Genomic DNA, 18155 nt, shown 5'->3' with positions numbered 1-18155 from the left:
CCCCTCGTATTGTGTATTTTATGACTTGAAATCGTCGTAATTTATGGCAGTTTAGTATTGAAAACAAAAGTGCTTTGTGAAAAGGCGTGTTTCTCGAAATGTTTTTCTCTGAAGTTAAGTTCAGCAGACCATAGACCCAATAAAGGCAGCAGGCAGTCCTCTCTAGACTGTAGAGCAGCGTACTGTTCATAATCATGAAAGAAATCAAGGGCTATAGTATATACACTATACAGTAGTCGAAGGAATCTTAGCCTAATTGCTTGAGATCATGTCCAGAGGCAGGTCTGAGCATCAAACCAAAATCTTAGAAGCCTTGTACATCAAACGAAACAATCCACCTTTGAACAGACAATTGTATGCTTGCGGCTCATCTTTCTTGCTCTCTGTATTTTAAAATTAGCTTTTTCGCACCTTGCCTTTCTGCCACATCAAGTGATTAGCCCGATAGCTCAATTGGTTAGCGCGTGACTTCTGGAACGAAGAAGCTTCAAGATCAAGCTGCGCTGGTTCGACTCTCGAGGTGTGCGCTTGAGCAACGCACGTTAAGGACTGCTCTCCATTCAGCGGCATCTAATGGATGGAATAATTCCCCGGCAACAAGACTTCAACAATCGGAAACTTCACTCTGTCAATCTCGGTGATCGGGCCTGCGTCAGCGATTCAAAGCCTCTACCTACAAGTATGCGAAACTGCCAGGATTAAGCTCTGCAAGAAGTTTTCCCTGTCCGAGCATAAAGATTCAATCAATCAATCTGTTCAACACCTTTTGATGCAGCTACTTTTGATTCTCGTAGAGCCTATATAGTTGAGTTTGAGCTAGTCAAAAGTACAGTGCAGTTTTTATTTTTTCCTGTTTATAGATTTAGTAAACCATTGTGTTTTAGTCAGATGTAGCCAAATCGTATGCATGCTATTCCTGAAGAGGACATCTTGTGATGTCGAAAACGTTAGATATTTAATTTTTTGCGTAGTTTTGTGTTTCTGTATATGAAATAAACCTGAATAATGTTAAATTTGATCACGTTGCTCGGGTTCGTATGCCTATGGTTCAAATCAAGGGCTATGGTGGAAGGAACTCCACTCCGCAATCGATGGCATGCTCTTGAGTGGAGACGAATTGGTGTCCTATTGAACGACGAATTAGGCCTTTCGCCACTCGGCTAGGCTACGTAGCCCATTTTAGTATAAATTTGCACAATAAATAATTTAGTCTTTTTTGCATTTAAAAGACTGCAAAAAGATTTTGATCTCAATAAGACGTTTTTCTCATCACTTTAAAAGTAGATTTAAGTTACAGTATTTTTGATAGACTTTTTGTGATAGAAATTCGACTATTTTGATCTGAAGCCGCATTATAAAACCCTTATCAATTCGGTACGCTTTCAACATGAAAGAAGCTTTTGGCAGTGTATCTATCCGGATAAGATTGTTTAATCATTGTTATGTCGAAGTATTGCTCGAGGCGCTTTCATTTTAACGTCAAATTATTGTGGAATAACAAGATGATTTTCCTCATTTCCCTAACTACTTTGAAAAAAAAAGAAAACATTATGCTCAAGAGTAGAAAGAAAAATATCTCTATTATCAAAACTAGAAAGGTTAATTAAATTATGAGCATAATGCATCTGATTAAACAAAAGCTTTACTTTGCAAAATTGCATTTTTTCTTAATGTTTAAAGAGAAAGGTAAGATTTTGAAGAGAACCATTGGAGTAGGCCTACATATAGTTTTTGAAAAAAGGATAAATATTAATGAAAAAAAAACACAAAAAAATATTTGTCATTCATCCTTTACAGCTCAAAGCTGCAAGTTTACGTCGACTTGATTTTTATTGTTGCACTTTCGATACTTCTGACCGGCTCAACCAACCACATCATCATGCTCAAAAATTAAAAGCAAAAAAATATGCAAATATCCGTGGTACAGATAACACGAGTTGTTACAAATAGGCAAATAAATAGCCTAAATTATCCTAGTTATTTTTGCTATAAGGACAAAATGGTGTGTCAAAAACGTTCGACGTAAAATAATACTTTAAAAACAAATTTATATTGAATTTCCGTGATATTTTTAAGTTGGCTGAATCACAAGAAGATCTTCACGAAATGTAGGACAATGTTAACTCAATTGGTAAAGAATTTAATATGAAAATTAACGCTAAACAAACAAATCAATGATAATCTTAAAATCGCCAGACACACCAGTAGGCTACTCCAAATTGTAATTGACAATGAAAAAAAAAAAAAATTAAAATCTTTTTCCTGATGTGTGACCATGAAATTCTAAGAGAGATAGAAATTGTAAGAACTACTTTGAAAAAATGAAAAAAATTTTAATCAATCAAAGTTTAAATTTATCAATTCATCAAAGGATATTAAAATGCTATGTATGGTCAACCCTTTTGTACAATTCTGAAACTTGGACAGTGTCACAAAAAATGGAGAAACTGGTCGATGCCTTCGAGCTCTGGACATATAGGCAAATGTTAAAAAATTTATGGAAACAAAAGATCACTATCGATGAAGTATTATCCAAATTCAATCCAAGCAAAATTCTCTTATAAATAGTCAAAACAAGAAGTATTGAAGTATTTCGGAAACACAATAAGGCAAAACTCGTTACAAAGATCATAGAAAGGAAGATAAACGGTAAAAGAAACAAAGGCAGACCAAGAGTGATTTGGACAACAAATGTCACTAAATGGACAAAATGAAGTTATGAAAGTGCATGACGAACAGCTCATGGTCGAGAACAATGGCGCATTGTATCCAACCCTCAATACGAGTAAGGAACATAATGATGATGATGATGATGTTTTTAGGTTTACATTTTTGTGGATATTGAAATATTTTTTATTTGGTGACACTGAAGACTTGACAGCATAGGCCCTAGCCCCTAGATATTTCACAATAAACAACACTTCAACATGTCATCCTTTATGGAGCAGTTATACTTGTTTGCAAGCGAACTTAGTTTCAAGAATGAAGAAAACTTTTATCAATACACAAGACAATTCAGTGAAAAAATACAGCTTGAAATGAAAGTACCTGGTGTGCATGGATTAACACTTTTTTAGAGAGCTGCACAAGTGCACATTTCTGTGAGCAGGAGTTTTGCAAAAGGAAATTGGTCGGTTCTTCATTTCTACGTGATGTATCACAACATCCTTTTGTGAGTCACAAACACAATGGTTTTAATTACATCACTGTTGGATGTTTCAACGTAAATGGAACAATACATTAAGCTTTTAGTAGCAAAGAAATGAACAACTTTTTCCTATTTCATATTATGTCAATAACGTTGGATAGAAGCAAAAACTATGTAATCTTTATATTACAATCAACCAACCGTACGCCGGAAGTTTGTCGCTTTAGACCTTGATAGAGCAAAACCAGCTTTTAAAAACGGTATTCAAAAAGTTATGGTGATTGATTACTTTTGAAATTGTTCTATTACGTAATTGTTTCATTAGTTTTATGTGTGTGAAGGTAAACTTAACATTTCAAAAAAGAGAAAGACTAGTGTATATCGAAGCACAAAAGATTTTTTTAACTGTTGAGCAAAAAATACGTTATGAAATCCTTTTGCTAAAGGTCATACCTAATTACCTAGTTCAGGACAAATACTGTGTTATTTTTTTCAATTTATTTATGCTTACAACCTACAGTTATCTCAAATTAATTTTTTTAGCCAGCGATACAGGACCGGATTTAGCTGATGGGGGGGGGGCACTTTTAGATCGGGGGGCCCCGTGCAAAAAATTCTCTACGTCTACAGTAGCCTCTCTACGTCTACAGTGGCATTAATCCAGCACTGCACAGCATTTTGCATAAACTTAAAAGGCTGAAAGAAAATAATAATAATAACACAAAATCACATTTTTTCCAAGTCGGGAGGCCCTTCAAAAGGGGGACCTGAAGCACCTGCACCCTCTGCTTTCCCTAAATCCGGGCCTGCAGCGATAGGCAACATGCTGGAGGTGTCACGTCTGAGCGGCTCTTTTTAGATTTTTTTTTTTAAATGAAAATGAGAAAATTTACTTATTTGTGTGTAAAGAAAAATACCACAAGAATGTTAAACAGCGACAAAAAATTTGATGTTGAGTACTTTAAGTTAAATTGCTTAATTTTATTTCATATGAGAGTGATAGTAGTTGTGTTCTCATTCTGCGTAAACAATTTACACAATACGCAATAGTTTTCGCCTTGAATTAATGCACTCAAGTCAATATTAAAACCGTGCTGGTAAAAAACTTTAAATGTCTATGCATTACTCAAACGCTGTAATATGTGCTGATAATGGCGAAAGCCATTTTTTATGATAATCTTCAGGTAGATGTGGTTGTTTGCAATGAAGAAATTAAATTTCTTATTGCAAAAAGAGTCAATATATCCTCAAAACATAGGATTAAACATTTAAACAAGTCTTGCAGAACTGCACAGTGCACATTGTTGAATGTGGGAGTCTCTGAAAAGGAAATTGTTTTTCCTTCTTTTCCTGGTGGTTTATCACAACATCCTTTTGTGAGTCACAAACACAATAGTTTCATCTGAATCTGTATGCTGTTTAAATTTCAAGGCAGGTTTTGTCCAGGTATTTTTTTCGGCTTTTTTACGTAAGTTGATGACAAGATCACTCAGCTCTTGCTGCTTGAAATTGATTTAATATTAATGAAACGATTTCAAACCCCTTTCTATACCGCTGTCCTTCACAGAGATCTTTCCATTTCTTAATGACATATGTCATAGTCAGTAGATTTGTTGGTATATGATTTGTTTGTCAGCTAGGCTGTGTAATTTATTCTGAGGAAATCATATTGATATGAGACTTATAGCTTAAAGCTAAATAGCCAATATTTTTGGTGCTGCTTGCCAACTTAGTCAACCGTCATAATAAGACTCACTTGAAAACTAATCTTGTACTTTTAGTGGCCATTCAAGATACGCTTTTGAAGTTATTTTGTTCTACATATTGACCTTAAAATCAGAATTATCAGCGTCAAAATCACACACACTCATAAAGATCACGCTCTCCTTATGAAATAACAAAGCATCTCAAAAACAGAATATAGACTTACAGTACAAAGAGCTTAACATACAGAACTAAAAACGCTTTCTAAAACAATAAAGGCCTTTCAAATGAAAAGCTGCAAGACAGCAAGTGTGTCTCTCGCAAGCAAAATTTTTCATTTCTATTGCATCTCGGATCCCTTAAAAAAATCCTGGCTAGGTTCAAAAGACTTTTCCTCGCCCTATCTGTCAAAACTAGCGCTTTTACAGTCAAACGTACGTACATTTTTACAAACTTCAACAAATGTGATCCTTATCTTTCATTTATTCAAAGGAAAAAAAACTCCCACATTCGGAAGTGACGTTTTGATTTAGGAAATACTTACGCAATGTCCTTTTAAAAGCGTTGTTTCGTTTGCCGATAACTTAATCGTTGGTAAGCCATCGTTTTGATTCATTAGTTTTAATTACTTAGCACTCAAAAGAATGAATATCGCAAAATTTAGAAGCAATCGTAATCCTGCTGTCACAAAGACGTTAATGTCAAACAGACAATTTGTGAAGTATTCCAAGGTGGCAGCGAGCTTGGGAATATTTGCCATTTTTCTTGGAGGCGCAATTCTTTATGCTGTGGACTCCAACAATAAAATGTAAGTATCTATTTTCTGCTACGCAGACATAAACAAAACTGCAATACCCATTCCATTTTTGATAGAGAGCATGTCTAAAATATTAGTCACTAAGCCTATCTATTGTATAGGCTATGGCTTTGCTATTAAATCATTCAATATATATTCCACAGGCAAAAATTGTGAAATATTAAATATTCTAACTCATTTATTAACCTAGTAAGCATTTCCAACATAAAAAATTAAAATATGTCTATCAACTTCAACAACCAAAGCTCAAATTTCAAATACTATAATCTCATTACGAAATTAGCCCCAAATCTTTTTAGCCTTGGCATGGAGTCCTAAGTTAGTGGATAATAATCCATCCACGGGTATTTGCTGTCGTGTTTTCAGGACAAACCCTGCAACGCGTTCACGACAAATCGGCAACGAGTATAGCGTGATAAAACATATTCAAAAGCTCTCTGATACGATTTATTTCTGTTGCTAAGTTGCGGGAATTTGTGCAAAAAAAAGTTTGAGCAATGTTTATTAAGTAGTCATTATAATTTCGTGAAACAGTTTTATAATCGTTACTAATAGTTCAAAAATCAAAATAAATTCATTCCTGTCTAAACATAAAAAATTCACATTGCATCAGTCCAATCTTCTATTTGATTATTCAGAATGATGGACAAACTACGACAGATGCACCTGAGTTTTGAAACTCGGGTTCGACGGAGCTTGAACAATAACGCCGGAGCTTCTGATCATCAAAGAGCGAAACGAGATTCTGAAGATGACGAAGCAGAGGTGATGATTGGTTTAGGAATATTACCGTTTTACGCCACAACCGCGAATAAAATATTGTACTGTATAATGTATATAATTCTCGACGACTGAGGCTTAGGCTACTTGTAGCCTACAATGTTTGTGTAATTTAAACTAATGCAATATCTATTAAAACCGGTATTTTGTCTCACACGAAGTGCACTCAAAGCATTAAACAGCACTTATTTTACACCACCGTGTAAAAATTCTGGCTTCCTCTTTACACCTATGCAATCTTTGTTAAATTTGAAATTGGTGTTCACTGTTTTAACACTCTTGACTGAGACATGAAGGCATCGATTAAAAATAATATGTAGCCTATTGTATTGTTAACTGTGCCGTGAAATTTGTTTCCTAAAAACTTCGTGAAACCTGTTCGCTGCACACACAATGAGGTTTCTAAAACATCGTTTTTTCTTTTGAAACTAACAAACTTCTTGGCTTAAATTAAATTTATAAAGGCTTAGTTAACGAAACCAGACTGCGAGTTTTTTTTTACATATCGTTAAAAAAACTTTAACAGATGGTGTTAACGGTCTGATTGAACTGTATAAGTTTTCAAAAATATCAAACTTTAGACCAAGCAATTGATGTCCTTTTCAATGGCTTCCGTTGATGTAGGTACAGTAAAACACTACTGTTTTGTTTCTTTTTTCAGTTCTCATCGACTTCAGGTAAGCGTTGTATACAATATATTTGAATGAAGGTAAAATATAACAGCACTAACTAGTTGTGAAACTTCATCGATTGGTTAGAGTTAGTAGAACTTAGATTTTTACAGCTTTGGCGCATCACGTTACAATATCGCATGCACAAATAAGGATGTGTATTTTTAGTTTAAAAACATTATCAGTAAAACGTTAAACGGGCAAAGATTAAAGGGTTCATCAAAAATGATAGACTATAACATACAAATTGATGAAAGTTGTTTTAATGCAGAACTTTGAATGCCTGTAAACAACTAAAACGCTGTGATAAGTAGCAGGCTGACAATAATGATTGACGAGCCTAAGCAATTATTGTTTTTCGTGTTTAGACGAGTCAATATAAGGTTGAACCCCAAAAAAATTGATACAAAAGGTTTTTCAACGGATTCTGTTACCTATGGGCCTACTAAATAACATACTAAAAGTCTACCAAAATCGGACCTCCAGAAAGGGGTCATTTTCAAGATGGCGTCCTAGATGGCCGCCGAGATGTTGTATTGCCTATATCTCAATTGCTATTTAAGCTAGAAAGGCGGTTTAGGTGTCTATCCCTAGGTTTTCGGGGTCAATCAATCGAATTAAGTAGGTTAGATTACGATAGACTGATTATCTACTGAGATACGTATGATTTGTATATAATATACGACCTGGAGGAGCCCGGGGACATTTCGGACGCAGCGATAGGCCAACATCAGACAGAGCAGAGCACGATATTAGCAAATTCACTTGAGGCTTGAGATAAACCGCAAACAAAATCATCTTGACTTCCATTATGTAACACAAGCTTGAGAAAAGTGGTTTTCCAACATTCCAGTTTCTATACTTTTGGCAGCTTGATAAGCCGAATAGTGGTAAAATTTTCAGAGACAACTCCTTACTTTTCATCTGAATAAATTCCATATGTATTGGTGCAAAACGGTTTCCAGTAAACTTTAAAATAAAACGTTTTTTTCGAAAACAAAACACTCGAAAATCCGTCCGTAGTATCCCCAATCTCCCTTAATAAGATGGAATTATCATAACAGCATATTACATGCGGCATAACAGGTACTATCAATACAGGCATCTAAGAAAAACTGCAACCAACAGGAGGCTCATACTTGGCCTCCTACAGCAGATGAATACAGGGGATTAATCTGTTCTAAAGAATGGCGTACCATTAAAGTCTGGACACAGACACATTCAGAAAATCATCGGAATTACAACAGTAGGCTACAAAGGTAAATCGTAAACCAGGGTGATCTACCGGTTTGTTGTCTTATTGCCTACGGCTGTCTCTATTCATCATCTTCCGACTCGTCTAGAAGAAACTTGTTATGTGGATTGTCACATTCTTGCAGTTTGCATGGTCCACATGCAGCGGTACATGGTAGTCCGTATCCTCTACAGGAGCAGCGGAGTGTCTTACAGGCAGTGGAGCAGTTGCAATGAATGACCTTCAAGAGACTGTCTGGAGCAGCCTTCATTTTTGACATAAGTGGGATGAGCCGATTCTTTTGCAGGTTCCACCCCCAATTCATGACATCCATACTCTCTGCTTTTCCCATCCAGACCATTATCTGGTAGTAAACTCGACGACAGTGAAATTGGGTAGCAGATTCAGTTGGTGGCAGACTCTCGGGCGTTACAAATGATGAAGCAGAGACAACTTTCTTGCTGAAGGTGTTGTATCGCATTGTCGCAAGGGAATCTGTGCTCTGGCCATCAAAGAAGACAGCCATTACTTATTGAAACTTGGCACCCAAGGTCATCGATTATCTCTGTGGTCTGGTTTGGGGCAGTGAATGCTTTAGCACAAGACCGAAGAACAGGATCTCCATGCAAAAGTTTACGAAAAGCAGTCTTTTTGCAAACACCGAATATCCGAGACGTAGTGTCACAACCAGTCATGGCATGGATAAATATCAACTCAGAACACATGTCATGTCCAAAGATTTTTTTCAAACGGTTGATGTTGTATACTTTGGTACTGCCGTCAGGTTTGGACTTGTCTGACCTAAAATAAAGGCCCTTATACTGTCTTGTCCCCGGAGTACATGTCTATCATTGGCAGATACCTTACTAAAGACTGGCCTGGGTGTTCCTTTCCCTGATAAATGTGCGTCATCATCCTTTCCCTGATAGATGTGCATCATCCCCTGCCAGCCTGGCGTGTCCTGCTTGAAGTTGAATGACAACTCCCAAAGCAGATCAACCATGTTGGCACATGCAGTGAGAATCGGAAGTTCTCTGAATGTGATGTCTTGTCGAATATGTTTTGCAAAACGATGCTCAATTATCGCAACCTTGGACGTCTCTACAATGTTCAGTTTTAACGTTTCGTGCCTTGGGATAATCTGGCCTGTTTCCTGTCCTGGTGCCAAGGCGGCTATCATGCCCATCCCGTGAAACGTTCCTTTCCCATCAATTGTGAGAATGTAATGATCTACATTGTCTGCTGCGAATAGCAAGTTGTTGTCCAACACATCAATATCCTTACCAAGCATGTTTGGTGCAGAACAATTTGCGGCATTCATTTCAAACCTCTGCATTTCGCCATACGAAGAGCAGAGCCCCATCTGACACAAGCTATCCAAAAGAAACCGCGATCGATTTAGATGGTGCAGTTGCACTGAAAGGCCAATTTGCAAAGGGGCAATAACAGCTCGTGGTCGGACTGCCTGTATGATTGCATGACCAATAATAGCAACTTTTCGCTGTGCCTTTACCTACAAACAAGGCATTGAACACAACGTAGAGTGATTTTGGAATATAATCAAGAGCCGCCTGGATTTTAAGTGTCTCTGTAGTCGGGTACTGGTCGTTAACGGATGGCACATTTGTCTTGATGTCACTCTTTATGAGCCTGGCAGCTGCTTCAAGTAATGCTCTCTTCTGTGACTCTTCATCACCTTCTTGGTTTGTGCTTGCGAAGTATGACCTGAGGATGCTTCCCGTTTTCTCTCTCAGCGTCACTATGTCCTCTAAACCTTTTCCTTCTGCAATAATTATGGAGTTTCCATACCGTTTCTTCAGGTGACTTTTTAGGTATTGATTGCCATAAGGAAGGGAACCGTCCTCAGATAAATACTCTTTCATTTCACACCTTAGATCAAAAACAGTCAGCTGTTCTTCATCATTCATGGCTAGGTACGCACACATCTTTGTGAAGGCTTGCTCTTGATCTTCATTCTTTGGCCTTCCAGCTTTCCTACGTTTTGAATCGCGATTAGTCTGAAACTGCAAGGGGACATCACGGCTACACCTGAAATGGCTGCTACATACTTTGTGATATACGCAGTCTGCAGCATGTAGATCACCACAATAGTATTCAATTCTACCTTTGACTTTCAAAGACCACTCATCATGGCGGTTTTCACTGCAATCCAATATTGCCTTTGCGAAGATATCAGTTTTCACATAACTATAGTCTTCACTTCCATCATGAACATTATTTCCGCAGAAAAGGCAATCAGTCTTGGTATTGAACAGACCCTCAGAGTCCCTAGTACCGGTACTTCTTTTATAAGTGCTGGTGGAATAAATCTTTTCGACTTTAACAACGATAACTTTGCTTGCATTGTGATGCGACTATGCACGCATTCATGTGATTATGATGTCACAAACACAAGAACAATAAAAACTTGAATACCACCATCTACCCAATACGCAAAATTATTTAGAAATATGCCGTACATTTCCTTGAAAATGACCCCTTTCTGGGGGTCCGATTTTGGTAGACTTTTAGTATGTTATTTAGTATGCCCATTGGTAACAGAATCCGTTGAAAAACCTTTTGTATCAATTTTTTTGGGGTTAGGTGCCTTTTTTCCGTATATTGACTCGTCTAGTTATAGCAACGCCACCTAGCAATATAGCAACGCCAACGGCATTGGTTATAGTCTGTAGGGTTATAGTCTGCGTTATAATTTGTAGGGTCAATTGTTTGTAGAAGAGCGCCATATCATCCGGTATGTATAATATTGGCAGAATTTTTGTCGGGAAGATAACTTTTAAGAGTGGGAGTATTTAGAAAGGAAGTGGCATCGCTTTTATTTTCCTCATGGTTTATTTTATGCTATCATTTTTTTAGTGGGTCACAAAGCCCTGATTTTAAAGTACTGTATAACAGTGTATATATAGAAGAGTGTTAGCTGACGTCGACTGATGAAAAATCAATGGTGTTTGCAGTGAAGCGTCCTGTTTCTATCTTTGTAAAGTTTTTATCACATTGCTTATCAGGAAAAGTGAATTATGGTCATAGACTACATTTGCGAATACAGACATTTAGATTTGCTACTGGATTGCATAATTAATTCTTGACATAAGTAGAAAAAATGATAAGTATTTACAGTAGCTTATGTGGGGCACCTGGTTAATCGTTATAATGCCTCGAGAGGCAATGAAAAGCACTATAGACGCATCACTTATTGCGAAGCTATGTGGGGCACCTGGTTAATCGTTATAATGCCTCGAGAGGCAATTAAAAGCACTATAGACGCATCACTTATTGCGAAGCTCTAAACACAGAGAACCTCCTTTATAGTTGCACATTGTAGTCGAAGAAGATTTGACTGCGTTTACAAGTTTTGAAAAATTTGGTAAAAACGTATTTTTTCCAAACAACTTGTCATCAGCATGTAGCTTATGGCTAGCAGTGGCTAGTATTTTTATGTGTCATAAGTATTTTCATGCGAAATATGACTTGCGCACGAACGACTTTTGCGATAACGATTGCCGTCGTTCACGACATTGCAGACATCAATGTCAAAATGTGTGCATTTTAGCGTTTATTTTTTTAAACAAATACGAAATTTCTCAAAAACTAGAGCTAATTCGGAAAAAGCAAAGTCGATCATTGGATTTCACAACCACAAAACCTTTGAAAAGATTTTATACCAGAATGACGAGTATATACCAGAATGACAATAACGAGTATAATATTCAACGTTAAATTTATTAATTTTTTTACTTTACTTTGAAATTTTGTCGATCAGCGCTTTCCAGTATATGCACCTTGTTGGGGGGACGGTGGAGTAAGATGAGCACCTTTTTGCTCAAGTTACTTTTGCAAAAAAAAAGGTTAACTTTGGAAAATTTTAAAAAGGTTGACTTGAAGCATTATTAAATTAACTTACTTACATTTATATTGAGCTTGATCACTGTGTGACTAATATTTTTTTATATATTAATATTTTATGCGTATTACACAACTTAGGACGACCAAAATTTTATGGGATAGGTTGAGCAATGACTTGAGGTAAGTTGAACAACTCCATTAAGTTGATGCATTCTCCTGTTAGTCTTTTTCATAATTGCGAGGCATTGCTTTAATTTAAAACATTACTATATTTTTTATTTTATCAAATAAAGCTAACAAGACACAAATTTAACGATTCAAAAATTAAACAACTTACCAAGGCTATTTTTTGGTGCAAGTTAGGCAACTGCTTCAACGTACCTACTTCATTTGCACACTTCACCCAATATTGAGTTTTCTGACAAAATTAAAAATATTTTCTAAACTGCAAAACTAACTAATCTGAACTTTTTATTGAATAAACTTACCTATTACCCTTCCCAAAAATATATATTTGATTTGCATATTAAATATATTCAATTTTTGCAACCGAAAAAAAAAATTGGAATTTTTGACATGAACAGAATACTGTAATTGCATGCCTTGTAAAATGCGATTCGAACTGGATGTTCCCGGTTGTTTCTGAGCACGCGGCGCTTTACTGGCTGCGGGAAGGCGCCTTCTCGAAGGTAGAGCCAGTATTGTCTCACTGTTTACTTTCAAACACTTCAGTTTTTTGTTAATGGATGACTGGGATCTTTTGGTGTTGATATTGTGTGGTGTTTGTAAAGAACTATTTTTGATCCTTTAAAAAGAAAATTAAATAAGATTCAAAAAGTTGTGCGTTGAATTTTTAAGAAAGGGATAGTTTTAGAAAAGGATAACGAGACTTACAATACAAGCTTTCTAAATTTGAAAGTCTCCTTAAGCAACCTTGAGGGACGATCCACTGGACATAACAAATATATAAAATGAAGTAGCCTAGTAAATTATCATGGGCATTAGGCTACATTTAGGACAAAGAAAAAAAATTGCCGACTAGTTTTTCCAAAAACAAGGGTTGTTCATTTTACCCCATTGCACAATGCATAGTTTACCCCAGACTTCCCTATTTAGTGGATTTTGGGGTTATAATCTTGACTTGACCTACAGCAGGCACACGAGGCGTGACCTACGAACGATGGGGAAGGACAGATTGTTCCGGCCCTGACAATGAATTGATATATCATGGTATGGAACAAACTATATATTTCTTTCAATGTTTTTTTTTTTTTTTGACAAAATGCATTTTCCTTAAACTTGACATTTAATCCAAGATTGAATGAAGAAGCCTGCGTTGATGCTATAACTTTGCGGTACAAATATATTGGGAAAAAGTGTTTGTAAATTTAAGTTTATGCATCTTTATTTAAAGGTTATTTAGCTAGCAAAACATCAGTAGGCCTAATAGTTTACAGGCTTTGTATTTTTGTAGCATCCAGGCTAATTCCCATAGGTAAAGATTTGAATTTAAAGGAGAAATTAACAGTGTCTCGTGTAGATTTTCAATCAGCAGTTTATCAGGTGTCTAAAATTGCCAAGAAACAACTTTGTGCTCTCAAAAAGTGTCAGACCGATGATCCTTTGAACGTCATGCAAGCAAACTCACCTCTTAAACACCCGGCTTAGTCTGCTCCAGCATACACTAAGTATATGCTGGAGCAGCGACACATGCAGATCATATTCTCGTCTGAAATAAATAAAATTAATTTTTATATCACAGGCCTGGGTGCAGCATCTTATTACAGTTATTCAGGAGGTGTGTCAAACTCACTTTGCTTGTATGGGGACATTAAATATACAGAAAATCGATTTGTAGACGGTTTTCAAGGTTTGTAATTGGATAAACGTTGAATGACTTCAGTTTCTCTCTTAGCATAGTATCGATAACAAAGTAAACTGATCCGGTTTTAGATGTAATATGAAACCACACAAAAAATTTTCTACTTTTCTGACTTCAATAGTTTAAGTGTAAAATAGATCATCTTCACGTGCGACGTCATTGGAAACATTTATTCTTGTTGGATTGCAAATATGGATTATATTTCTTATAAATGGGGTAGCCAATTGGCTATTTAGCAGCAAGACCCAATAACTACAATACCGGTAGCCCAGTAGGCCTGTGTCATTACCAGTGTCATTTTTCTCCTTTCTGGCTATATTCTCTCGCTTGCAGCCTATCGCTCTCAACGTAAACTTTGCAAAATAAAAATAAAAACTGTTCATTCTTAATATGTTGTTGATTTACAATACAGAAAAAAATACTATACACTATCATAGTCAGTACCATTGACAAGGGGTTTAGGAGGTACTTTTGGACCCGGACCCGGATAAATTTAGGGGGCCGGAATCTTTCATAGAGGCTCGACAACTTAAAGAAGACACCTCGTATTTTTTGGACATAGTTCGTTTTTCTGAGAAGTTTCTTGATTCAAGGCAGTCAAGGCAGTCAAGTTTCAATTTCTGAAAACAACTATGTGTAGCCTTCGTTGAATTATAGTAGCCGAAAGGCTATAATTAAGTATAGTAGCAACATTATTGATTTTTTTTTTAATTTGTTAAACAACTTCTCATACATATTCTGGCAGGAAAGTCTTATCTTTTTGGGATGGAATTTAGAGATTCATCCTGGGTGAAACCGTTGTTTAATTTATCGTTGACTGAGTCGGACACCTTCCAGTACCATTCAATGTCGTGTGCAATCTGTTTAGCAAAAACAAAGACAAGCAAGGTTGGTTTAATAGAAAAAGGTTGTAGGCTATACTGTAAACAGTTTCCAAAGATTAAAACATCAAACAAAACCTTAGGTTACCGGTGCAAATAAGGAATGTTCAAAGAGTTTATTGAAGGAAAACTGGCAACGCAAAAAGTTTATGAATTAATTTTTAAAAGTATTAAACAGCACCACAAGGCCTAGCTGCTTTGGAAATAAACATTAGCTAATAGAATATGTCGCATAGCTGAGGGAGGGAAGAATAATACTTAGTTATAATAAGTTACACACACTCAGACACTCCATTTTTTGTCATTAGACTGGTCTGGTTTTTGTAAACCAAGTGTAAACAGACGATGATATCTGTAAGTGTAAGACGTAAGCATACAGTGATCATGCGAAGGCTATGATGTCCTTTGAGTTGGCGTAACTATAGCCTACTGCGACATCAAACTAGATAGATTACATGGATCCCCTAACATTGAAAGCAAAAAGAAGGTCACTGATAAAATAGTATAGATTTATGAGAGGTATCAACTTATACGGAGTCTAGCTTCTCAACATATTTGGCTCTTCAAAACTTTGGGGTCCCTTAACTTTTTTTCTGCATTGGCTACTCTAGATAACAACATGGCAAAATGGTGTTCAATATGGATGGGCCAGTTGTGCATTAAACTAAAAATTTCCATATTTAAAAAAAATACAGGTTATGATTCCCGGTCGAGCTACTTGCCCGACTGGCTGGACGAAAGAATATCGCGGGTACATTATGTCAAACGGTCATAGTGACAAGCACTCCAGCGACGCTATATGCGTGGACGACACACCTCAAGTTGTACCAGGAACAGGAGGGAGTCAAGGTGGAGCTTACGTGTACATGGTGGAAACACACTGCACTTCGTTGCTATGCCAACCGTATGTAGAAGGGCGAGAGCTAACCTGTGTAGTCTGTACGAAGTAACAGGTTATACAGAAAATCAACCACTTAGTTCCGTTTTCTCGCGTTATATTGTTTAGCAGGATATTCTGCCATTGATGAACAAAAACAACTTTTCAAATGTCACATTTTATTCGATACCAATTCGGTTTCAATCAATGAAGTCTGTCAAGGTACTTGAGCTACTTGGTCTAATAGAAATTGTTTTTCTTCGATTTATTGCAACGTGTTCATTCTTTCAATGCTTATCGACTTGTGAAGTCCGATTTATCGATGAAAAGCCCCGTTAGCTCAGTGGTTGCGCGCCCGGCCCAAGATCACGCAGGGCTGGTTCGACTCTCGGGATGTGCGCTTGAGCAACGCATTTCAAGACTGCCCTCCATTCAGCGGCACCTAACGAATGGAATAATTCCACGGTAACATATCTTCGACAATCGGAAAACTTCACTCTGCCAATCTCAGTAACCGGCCCTGCGTCAAGAGCCTCTACAAGTGTATGCTAAACTACCAGGAATAATCTACTAAGGCTTTGTCAGTCCGAGGATAAAAATTTAAAACCAACCAAACCCAATGATTTGAAATGTTCTGACAAACAAATTCGGCCCACTGACAGCAACATCTCATCCCTACTCACGATGTAGGCTACTATGCGACTGAAAAGTTGTTTTAAAAAAAATTGACTCATTTTTTAATGTAACGATAACCTATTGAAATGCACGTTGGCTTTATTATCTTGCAGCATCTCTATTATTGTGTGTGATAACTAATTGTTTCCACAAAGTTTTTATCCAAACATAAAAAACACAAAACATGATGCATGGTATTGGTATACCTTCTTTCAATAACTAAAGTTATACCTTTTTTATTTTAAAGATTTTTCCTCATTCTGATGAACAGTGTCTTAGAAAACACATTTCTAAGCAATGTTCTATTTTGAATGTGTCGTTATGTTGTCCTATTTTCAGTAACAATGTCAGAGTCAAGGTTATTTCCGTATAGCTCCACATTCATTTCAATAGTGATATACTAATAATAAAAAATATAAGATTTATTACTTTTATTGAGATGGAAGCTACACCATGAAGGTAACGAAAAAACATGCGGATATTAAAGTCAAGGTGCCATCACAAACAGCAAAACAATCAAAATATTGATGGGTGCCCTACTACAAATTGTTGTCTACTCGACCTATCACCTTTGAAAAAGATGTTTTGTGATATTATGTAAAAAATCAGTTATAGCTTACAGGTGTTGCTGTGGTTATGTGAAATGGACAATAGTTTGCCCGATGGTGTTTTCCGCGTAAAAGCTAATTTTGCCAGCAACTTGAAAGCGATTGTTTACACTCTGAGGATAAAATTAAACTTAATTTAAATTGAAACTATAGAGTGAGGAAACGCAAAACAAATTCAATGATAATTGCCAAAAGTTTTCAGTTTCACCTTTTCTTTCCGACAATCAACGCAAAGTAATGAAATCTTAGCTGCTTTCTTGTTATCAGCGATATAATACGAGTCGAGACGCCATTCGCTGCTTATAATTATGTCTATTGTCTAGGCCAGGGGTGTGCAACGTGTGGCCGCGGGCCAAATGCGGCCGCGTAGAAAAATTGTGCGCCCGCAAAGATGTGCCAATTTTGAATTGTGTGCCGCCCACGAATCGTGTTTATAATTTGGTTTAGTCTGGTACGTGTGAACAATTCATTGTGGAGTGGATATTATAGATTCGCACCTTCTGTTAACCATTTTAGAAATCTTCCACCGGCCATCGCTAAACCATTTTGTTTAATTATTTGGAATGTAAAAATGTATAGTCACATAAAAGGTTTTATGAACAAATTACGACTTTGAAAAGCTCCCATACAGATGGGAAATCTTTTCCACTTTCCAACTTTGAGAGACTATGGAATGCATCCTGAGAAGAACACTAAATTTGAACAATTGTTGTATGAATTTTTGGCTCGTTTCAAGGACTTCAAATCTCATGAACATTTGTTTGGTATATTCTCTTCGCCATTCGACACAGACAAAGCACCAGCTGATATCCAACTTGAACTGATTGATTTTCAAGAGAAAACGGATTTGAAAACAAATTATTTAGTAATGAATCTTGGCGATTTTGACCGAAAACATCTCAACCAAGATGACTTTCCACATTTGAAAAAATCCATTGCTTCAAAAATGTCTCTTTTTTGGCTCAACGTATTTGTGCGAACTTTTTTTTTTCTAAAATGGGCGTCATGAAATCT

At 36.6% G+C, this 18155-nt stretch overlaps 1 protein-coding gene across 2 annotated transcripts; it reads left to right on the top strand.

Moving 5' to 3' along the window:
- Positions 1-5463: 5463 nt before the first annotated feature.
- LOC145772303 (uncharacterized) lies at positions 5464-17205 on the top strand. Of its 2 annotated transcripts, XM_082584171.1 has the most exons (7): positions 5464-5660; positions 6308-6434; positions 7111-7126; positions 13371-13448; positions 13981-14088; positions 14846-14988; positions 15677-17205. In XM_082584171.1, exons 1-7 carry the CDS (start codon positions 5497-5499, stop codon positions 15929-15931), a joined length of 891 nt encoding a protein of 296 aa, XP_082440297.1. In that variant the 5' UTR covers positions 5464-5496; the 3' UTR covers positions 15932-17205. The 2 variants fall into 2 exon arrangements, with proteins under 2 accessions (XP_082440297.1, XP_082440298.1); XM_082584172.1 differs by lacking the exon at positions 13981-14088.
- The last annotated feature ends 950 nt before the right edge of the window (positions 17206-18155 follow it).

This window comes from Aplidium turbinatum, chromosome 6 (assembly GCF_918807975.1).
Source record: "Aplidium turbinatum chromosome 6, kaAplTurb1.1, whole genome shotgun sequence".
Classification (NCBI taxonomy): Eukaryota; Metazoa; Chordata; class Ascidiacea; order Aplousobranchia; family Polyclinidae; genus Aplidium; species Aplidium turbinatum.
The sequence above is the reverse complement of the archived record's forward strand: the minus strand, read 5'-3'. Positions and strand labels throughout refer to the sequence as shown.